Source organism: Apodemus sylvaticus, chromosome 19 (genome assembly GCF_947179515.1).
Source record: "Apodemus sylvaticus chromosome 19, mApoSyl1.1, whole genome shotgun sequence".
In the NCBI taxonomy this organism is placed as follows: Eukaryota; Metazoa; Chordata; class Mammalia; order Rodentia; family Muridae; genus Apodemus; species Apodemus sylvaticus.
Genome location: NC_067490.1, coordinates 58,030,373 through 58,040,434, shown reverse-complemented (window position 1 = coordinate 58,040,434; position 10,062 = coordinate 58,030,373). Strand labels below are relative to the sequence as shown.

The window sequence follows — 10,062 nt, the reverse complement described above, 5'->3', positions numbered from 1 at the left end:
AGGGGAATTCCAGAACAGGGAAGCAGGAAGGAGTAGATGGAGGAACAGGGGGAGGGAAGAGGGCTTATGGGACTTGCGTGGAGTGGGGACCCAGAAAAGGGGAAATCATTTGAAATGTAAATAAAAACTATATCAATAAAAAAACAGAATTCTCAACTGAGGAATACCGAATGGCTGAGAAGCACCTAAAGAAATATTCAACACCCTTAGTCATTAGGGAAATGCAAATCAAAACAACCTGGAGATTCCACTTCACACTAGTCAGAATGACTAAGATCAAAAACTCAGGTGACAGCAGATGCTGGGGAGGGTGTGGGGAAAAAGAGCACTTCTCCATTGCTGGTGGGATTGCAAGCTGGTAAAATCACTCTGGAAAGCAGTTTGTGGTATATCAGAAAATTAGACAAAGTAGTGGAGGACCCAGCTTTACCACTCCTGGGCATATACCAAGAAGATGCTTCAACATGTAATAAGGTCACATACTCCATTATGTTCATAGCAGCCTTATTTATAGTAGCCATAAACTGGAAAGAACCCAGATGTCCCTCAACAAAGGAATAGAGACAGAAAACATGGTACTTTTACACAATGGAGTACTACTCAGTTATTAAAAACAATGAATTTGTGATTGCATCACCTCACTTAGGATGATATTTTCCAGTTTCAACCATTTGCCTAAAAATTTCATAAATTCATTGTTTTTAATTGCTGAGTACTAGTCCATTGTGTAATATACCACATTTTCTGTATCCATCCACTGAGGGACAACTGGGTTCTTTCCAGCTTCTGGCTATTATAAATAAGGCTGCTATGAACATAGTGGAGCATGTGTCCTTATTGCATGCCGAGGAATCCTCTGGGTATATGCCCAGGAGTTGTATAACAGGGTTCTCCGGAAGTGTCATGCCCAGTTTTCTGAGGAACCGCCAGACTGATTTCCAGAGTGGTTGTACCACCTTGCAAACCCACCAGCAGTGGACGAGTGTTCTTCTTTCTCCACATCCTCACCAACACCTGCTGTCTCCTGCTTTTTAATCTTAGCCATTCTGACTGGTGTAAGGTGAAATCTCAGGGTTGTTTTGATTTACATTTCCCTAATGACTAATGATGTTGAATATTTCTTAAGGTGCTTCTCAAACTAAGTGAGGTGACCCAATGAAAAAAGAACACACATGGAATGCAGTCACTGATAAGTGGATATTAGCCCAGACGCTCTGAATACCCAAGACACGATTAACATATCAAATGATTCCCAAGAAGAAGGAAGAAGTGGGCCCTGTTCCTGCAAAGGCTTGATGCAGCAATGTAGGAGATTACCAGGACAGAGAAGTGGGAGGGAGTTCATTGGGGAACAGGTGAAGGGAAGAGGGCTTATGGGACTTATGGGGAGGGGAGAACCAGCAAAGGGGAAATCATTTTGAATGTAAACTAAGAATGTAGAAAAAATCATTTTGAATGTAAACAAAGTATGTAGAAAATAAAAAACAAAAAGCAAAACAACAACAAAAAAACCAATGAATTCATGAAATTCATATGCAAATGGATAGAACTTGAAAATATCATTCCGAGTGAGGCAACCCAATCACAAAAGAACACACATGGTATGCACTCCCTGATAAGTGAATATTAGCCCAAAAGCTTGGAATTCCCAATATACAATTCACAGACCACATAAAGCTTAAAAAGGTAAAGCAAAGTGTGGATACTTTGGTCCTTCTTAACATATCCATATGAGGAAATACAGAGAAAAGGTGTAGAGCAGATACTGTAGGAAAGGCCATCCAGAAATTGTTCCACCTGGGGATCCATCCCATATACCAAACACAGACTCTATTATGGATGCCAAGAAGTGCTTGCTGACAAGAGCCTGATATAGCTGTTTCCTGAGAGGCCCTGTCAGTGCCTTACAACTACAGAGGGGTATTCTCTCAGCCAACCATTAAATTGAGCACAAGGTCCCCAACGGAGGAGCTAAAGAAAGAATCTGAGGAGCTGAAGGGGTTTACAGCCCCATCGGACAACAACAATATAAACCAACCAGTACCCCCAATGCTCCCAGGGACTTAACCACCAACCAAAGAGTACACATGGAGAGACCAATGGTTCCAGCCAAATGGGTAGCAGAGGATAGCCTCTTCGGACATCAATGAGAGGAAAGGCCTTTGTACCCATGAAGGCTCATTGCACGAGGGGTTCCCTGAACTATGAATCAGAGAGATTTTTATGGAGACATCGCATTTAGAGCTGAATATTCTAAGATTTCTCATTCTCTGCATAATGATTGGCATCTCTGTATTTACTATCATTTGCTGAAAGAGGAAGTTACTGTGATGATGCTGAAGAAGGCACTGACCCAGACTGAGTATGGGAGACCCCTATGGAGGAGGTAGGGCAAGGAGTAAAGGAGCCCAAAGGGTTTGCAACAGTACCAACCAAACAGACCCCCAGAGCTCCCAGGGATTAAACTACCAACCTAAGAGTACTTATGGAGTGACCCATCGCTCCAGCTGGATAAGTAGCAGGGGACTGCCTTATCTGGCATCACTGGGAGGGGAGCCCCTTGGTCCCGTGGAGCCTCAATGACCCAGGGTAGAGTAATGCTAAGACACTGAGACAAGAGTGGGTAGGCGGGTAGGGGAGCACCCTCATAGAGGCTGGAGGGACTGGGAGAGGGATAGAGGGGTTGTGGATGGGAAACTAGGAAGCAGAATAACATTTGAAATGTAAGTAAATAAAATAATCAATTTTAATAAAGATAAGAATAATCAGTAGTTATTATTCATGAAGTTGGAAGCAGATTGTTTTCTTACCATTGCCTTTTAATTGTGATAAAATACTACACACTTAGAATTTTTCTTGGTATTAGTAGATTTATAGTGCATATGAATTCATTGCATATTATTTTTTATTCTCATGGTTTTAATTACCTTTCTTTCTCATCCTATGCATAATTAAAATCTAATATATTTTTGAAGAAGGTAACATACACAGCAATTCTCATTTAAATTCCCCAGGATAAATGATTCAAACAAGCTCATGTTTAACTATGTTTTTTTAGTGGGTGTCAAGTGTATTGGGAAATGGAATTAATTTATTTCAAATGCTTCCCATTGCAGCAACGATTGTCTTCTATCCTCAGCACAGCAGGTAACTAAGCAAATCCTCAGAGAACTCTTTCCAGGGAACTCTGTCTAGTCACAGAAGACAAGGGTAAATAAGATGTCTGTGAAAAAAAAAGCACACGGGACTCTTGGGAATAGCAAAGAAACATGATAACATAAAAGCCTTCTTGATATTCTCTATTACTATTTTCCTAACTTGAGCTTTTTCTCCTTTTAGATTCTTTGTGTGAACTAAAAACTTGAGAGTTCTGAAGCAAATCTTAAACTGTCACCTTCATACTAGAATCTCTCTGTCCTCTGAAAAGGAAAAACTAAACTATCTTCCCTTATCACTATTTTTAATCAAATAAAGGGGGTTTATCAAAATAAGGTAAGTGATGAGACACCTGTATTGATAGACATGCAATCCTAGTAAGGTGGAAAGTGTGGGCTGAAGAATCTAATTAGTGCACAGGAAAAACAGCTTCATTTCAAAAATTCTTTCATAAACCTTGGCTAATCTATTTCCGTGGCTTTAGGAACAACTAGACTTTAAGCTGTAACTCATTTCTTTCTCATTCTCTCACTGAAACCAAAAAAAGCACTTAAGATTCTATAAGCAATTTATTTCTCAGATGTTGATTAACCAAGAGAAATATTAATGTTTAGGCATTTGATTGTATAAAAAATCTTTAAAATAGGATTAATCTTGTTCATGTAGTTCATCTAAAGCTTTAGTCTATGGTAAAAATATTTTTTAGCGAAGGGTGTTTAAAAATAAAGGCAGATTTACAACCTACACAGGCCAGAGTACTGTAAATATAAACAAAATGATGTGCCTTATCATATGAATATAATATGTTGGTATGAAAATGTAGGTTGAGATATGGACAGCATGTTGACAGAAACTCAGCCTATTTTTGAGCAGTGATTTTAAACAATCCTGGTTGGATATATTCCTGTAAGTTGAAATTGTGTTACATCACTGAATAAGAAAATTGAAGCCTCTCTCCTTTTTTTTTCATTCCAATCCTCCTACAAAACCTATTCCATTTCCCATTCCCAGGGAATAACATGCATCCCCTTAGACCACTCCTCTTTATCTGACTTCTCTGCATCTGTGGATTATAAATGTTATTATTCTTTACTTAACGGTTAATATCCACTTATAAGTGAGTACATATCATGTTTGTCTTTCTGGGTTTGGGTTGTCTTGCTTGGAATGATTTTTTTCTACCTCCATCCATTTTTGGTTGGGGTCCTAAGAGTGGGAGCGGAGTGTCTCTGACTCTTTGCCTCCCTATAGGACTCTTTCTTCCTTACTGGGTTGCTTTATCTAGCCTTGATATGAGGGCTTGTGCCTAGTCTTACTGCACCTTGTTATGCAGTTGTCATGGATATTACCAGGAGGCTTGTTCTTTTCTGAAGAGAAACACAGGAGTAGTGGACATGGAGTAAATGGGGAGTGTGTGTGTGTGTGTGTGTGTGTGTGTGTGTGTGTGTGTGTGATTGTGTAACTGGGAGAAGGGGAGAAAGAGGAATTTATGTTTCTTAAAATACAGAAATAAGATTCTCTTATTTGGGAAGAAGTGCTAAAATATTTCAAAGGTGAGAAAAGTTGCTAGAGAGCTTATCACACACACACAATCATTAAGAAGTTGTTTGAGGAATTAGATAGATGGCTCAGCAGTTAATAGTATTGACTCCTCCTCTAAAGGAACTGGGTTCTATCCTCAGCATTCACATGGAGTCTCATATTCATCATTAATTTCAGTTCTGGGTATCTTTTGCCATTTTTTAGCCTCTGTGGATACCAGACACATATGTGGTACACAGGTGTATATGGAAGCAAAACGATCAAACTAGAAAGATAAGGTTTAAAAATTAGGTTAAAAACAAGTTGTTAGAATTATTACTTTTCTAGAATATAGAATTTTTTGTTTTCTATTTTTTTATTTATGCATCTATAAAAATGTGTAGTCATAAAACATGATTCACATCTTAGTCTCAGTGGCTCTTTTGAAACCTCATAAGATGGACCTGAGGTTTCAATCAATCTGCTTCTAACTGCAAGAATATAGTCTGCTGTGAAACTGCTGATTGGCTAGAGAAGTAGCTCAGATTTGGGCAATGGAATATTTTCTTAATATCACATTTGGATATTCATTTTATATCAAAGATGAAATTGTATAAAACTCTCATAAATAAAATGTATTCATAAACCTTTATAGCTTTCAAAACATTGTTTGACTCAGTTCCTTCATTTTATTGTATCAGCATTGACTATAGATATGAAGTACTAGCATACATCCAAGAAATACAAAATTACTAGGATGTGAATGTCTAAATTACTATCTGTTGACAAAAGATACTTGGAGGTCAAATATACTTATAATATCAATGTGAATAACAAAGAAATCAATATGTCTCTGATTGCTTACCCAATTTTTAAAGGAAAAGAGAAAATCGACCTTAGTTGACAAATAATACATCAAGAAGATGAATGAGTTAATAATAACTTATCACAAATTATTGAATGTCAAAACTTCTACTAAATAATTATATGATAAAGCACATCCATGACACAAAAGAACAACACTGTAATTGAGGCTTAACTTATTTGGCTTGTAAATAAAGGACTGTTGATAACTGTTCAAATATGAAGACAAAATGTCAACAGTATACTAAATACTTGCTCAAACTCAAGTACATAAAGGAGGTTTGTATATAACACAAATTTATTTATTACACATGCAGAAGATTTGCTATTTTGGCCCAGAATATAGAAATGGACCAGCCAATTTTCCATACTAAGGTTTCAGAGCTCTTCCAACTTCACTGACAGATTCCTGGAAATGTTTCTATGATGTTTCAGTAATGCCTTATGACAGCTCTTAAAATTAGCTCTTATACATTATGCTACATGTTCAGTCAGATAATTTGAAATTCCTCTCAAATTTTATATCATATGTAGAAGCAAAATCCCCAATTGTCACATTATTTTGTGTGCACGGAAGAATATTTGTATGTATGAATGGGGTATGCATATATGTTTCTATTGTGTGGGTGTGTCATGCATATAAAATCCAGAGTCTGTGCCGAATTTTTTCTACATTTGATTTCTACTTTATGTTTGGAGACTATACCTCCAACAGAACATGGAGACTGCCAACTCAGCTACACTACTTCATCAGCAGGCTCCAGAAAAATAACCAATTTTATTTTAACTAGAGCTGAAATTATAAAATTATAGATTTTTGTTTCCCTTGCCAATATTTTTTTCTTTTTCTTTTTTTTTTAAATATTTTTATTTTCTATATTCTTTGTTTACATTCCAAATGATTTCCCCTTTCCCGGATCCTCCCCTCCCCCGCATATGTCCCATAAACCTTCCTCTCTCCATCCATTCTCCAATCACCTCTCCTTTTTCTCTGTCCTTATATTCCCCTCCAACGCTAGATCAATCCTTTCCAGGATCAGGACCCTCTCCATACTTCTTCATGGGAGTCATTTGTTATGCAAATTGTGCCTTGGGTATTCAGGGCTTCTGGACTAATTAATATCCACTTATCAGAGATTGCATTCCATGTGTATTCTTTTGTGACTGGGTTACCTCACTTAGGATCATATTTTCCAGATCAAACCATTTGCCTAAAAATTTTGTGAATTCATTGTTTCTAATTGCTGGGTAGTATTCCATTGTGTAAATATACCACATTTTCTGTATCCATTCCTCCTTTGAGGGGCATCTGGGTTCTTTCCAGCTTCTGGCTATTATAAGTAAGGCTGCTATGAACATAATGGAGCATGTGTCTTTATTGCATGCCGGGGAATCCTTTGGGTATATGCCCAGGAGAGGTATAGCAGGGTCCTCCGGAACTGTCATGTCCAGTTTTCTGAGGAACCATCAGACTGATTTCCAAAGTGGTTGTACCATCTTACAGCCCCACCAGCAGTGGAGGAGTGTTCCTCTTTCTCCACATCCTCGCCAACACTCTCCTGAGTTTTTGACCTTAGCCATTCTGACTGGTGTGAGGTGAAATCTCAGGGTTGTTTTGATGTGCATTTCCCTAATGACTAATGATGTTGAGCACTTCTTAAGGTGCCTTTCGGCCATCTGAATTTCTTCAGGTGAAAATTCTTTGTTTAGATCTGTGCCCCATTTTTAATAGGGTTATATGGTTCCCCGGGGTCTAACTTCTTGAGTTATTTGTATATATTGGATATTAGCCCTCTATCAGATGTGGGGTTGGGGAATATCCTTTCCCAATTTGATGGTTGCTGTTTTGTCCTTTTAACAGTGTCCTTTGCCTTACAGAAACTTTGTAATTTTAGGAGGTCCCATTTGTCAATTCTTGATCTTAGAGCATAAGCTAATGGTGATCTGTTCAGGAATTTTTCCCCTGTGCCCATGTCCTCAAGCGTCTTCCCCAGTTTCTTTGCTATTAGTTTCAGTGTGTCTGGTTTTACATGGAGGTCCTTGATCCACTTGGAGTGAAGTTTAGTACCTGGAGATAAGAATGGATCAATTTGCATTCTTCTGCATGCTGACCTCCAATTGAACTAGCACCATTTGTTGAAAAGGCTATCTTTTTTCCACTGGATGTTTTCGGCTGCTTTGTCGAAGATCAAGTGACCATAGGTGTGTGGATTCATTTCTGGATCTTCAATTCTATTCCATTGGTCCACTTGTCTGTCACAGTGCCAATACCATGCAGTTTTTAACACTATTGCTCTGTAGTATTGCTTGAAGTCAGGGATACTGATTCCCCCAGAATTTCTTTTATTGTTGAGAATAGTTTTAGCTATCCTGGGTTTTTTGTTATTCGAGATGAATTTTAGAATTGCTTTTTCTAACTCTGTGAAGAACTGAGTTGGGATTTTGATGGGTATTGAATTGAATCTGTAGATTGCTTTTGGCAAGATGGCTATTTTAACTATATTATTCCTGCCGATCCATGAGCGTCCTTGCCAGTATTTTTACCTGATTTCTAAAGACTAAAACCCAGGTCTTCTTGCTTTGGCACTGAGCTCTATATGAACTGAGGTGTCTCCTAACCATCTCACATGACATTTCAAACATGGAATCCCAACCCTGGTTTCTATAGTTATAACCAATGAATCATGAGGCTTTGCTATCCCTATAACACTAATTTTCTTGATACTTCTTTACTATAGGAGAATCGGATTGCAGAGAATGTCATTGACCAATAAAAGTCACCCAGAAGAGTTTGTTCTACTTGGTTTTGCAGACCGTCCTTGGCTGGAACTTCCTCTCTTTATTATTCTTCTGGTAACATACCCCACAGCCATGATTGGAAACATTGCCATCATTCTGGTGTCCATATTAGACCCCTGTCTCCACAGCCCCATGTATTTCTTCCTCACCAACCTCTCCTTTCTGGACATGTGCTATACCACAAGCATTGTGCCTCAGATGCTAACCAACCTTGGGGGCTCCACAAAGACCATCAGCTACATGAGGTGTGTAGTTCAGCTTTATTTCTTCCACATAATGGGGGGTACAGAGTGTGTCCTCCTGGCTCTTATGTCCTTTGACCGATATGTGGCCATCTGCAAACCACTGCACTACACCCTCATAATGAATCGACGTACCTGCCTCCTGTTAGTGTCCACTGTGTGGCTGACTGGAATTTCCTATGCTGTCTCAGAGGCCACTGTGACACTGCAATTGCCTCTATGCAGCCACAATAAACTGGATCATTTGGTGTGTGAGATTCCAGTTCTGATAAAAACTGCTTGTGGTGAAAAAGAGACTAATGAGCTTGCTCTCTCTGTGGTTTGCATTTTTCTTTTAGCTGTTCCTCTGTGTTTAATTCTTGCCTCCTATGCTTGTATTGGACATGCTGTCTTTAAAATCAAATCTTCAGAGGGAAGGAAAAAGGCCTTTGGGACATGTTCCTCTCATCTCATTGTAGTTCTCTTGTTCTATGGTCCAGCCATTAGCATGTATCTTCAGCCTCCCTCCTCTATTACAAAAGACCAACCCAAGTTCATGGCTCTCTTCTATGGAGTAGTAACTCCTACACTGAACCCATTTATCTATACCCTGAGGAATAAGGATGTAAAGGGGGCATTAGTTAACCTATTTAGGAACATTTTTATGTCAAAGTGAATGCTTGTACATGCTATATAAAATAGTTAACAAATTAAAGGCTTTTCTTATAACTCATTCCCTGTACATTCATCTTTCCTTTTTATCTTACATATTTTTTAAAAACATGTCTTGTTACTTATGTTTCCTTTAATCATGCTAGGCAATGAGTAATCTTGGATAGTTTTAACCAATATAGATGTTCTGCTTAGAAAAAAATGTTAAAATACTTTGTTTTTGTACATCCAGAAATCCTTACTTTAAGTGCTAAAACAATCATTTAGTTTATAATACAGTTACATTGTGCCAACCCAATTGCATGAACACCACATAGTAAACATTCATCATTCACTTTTTAATTTATCACAGTTGAAATAAATCTTCAAGTTTTTCCAAATCTTGTGGGAAGGTTGGCTATACACTGTCAAGCACAACTTCTTTTAATAAACTTTTCTGTAAATGTATAAACTTTATTTGTGTGGATTTATTTAATGCCTTGTTAATTTTTCTTAAATATAAAAATGCATTTATGTATTCTATATGAGAAATTGAGGAATTTTCATTAAATACCAAAATGATGTTATAAAGATGAAAATATTTTCTTAAACATTTATTTTAATTATCTTGTTCAGTTAAATAGCATACACACACTCACACACACACACACACACACACACACACACACACACACATGCTGTTTATATTTTGGCAGCCTGGAGACATTTATATACATATACTTGTAGCTAGATGAAATTTCTTTTAGGCATGAAAGAGTTAATAATTTATAATTTGGATTGAATTACAATCTAGTTATTTTCTTCTACAATATGGAGTTTTATAAATATG

At 37.7% G+C, this 10,062-nt stretch overlaps 1 protein-coding gene across 1 annotated transcript; it reads left to right on the top strand.

Moving 5' to 3' along the window:
- Positions 1 to 8,298: 8,298 nt before the first annotated feature.
- Positions 8,299 to 9,237, top strand: LOC127669833 (olfactory receptor 2B11-like). Its single transcript, XM_052164050.1, has one exon. It carries the CDS (start codon positions 8,299 to 8,301, stop codon positions 9,235 to 9,237), a length of 939 nt encoding a protein of 312 aa, XP_052020010.1.
- Positions 9,238 to 10,062: the final 825 nt, after the last annotated feature.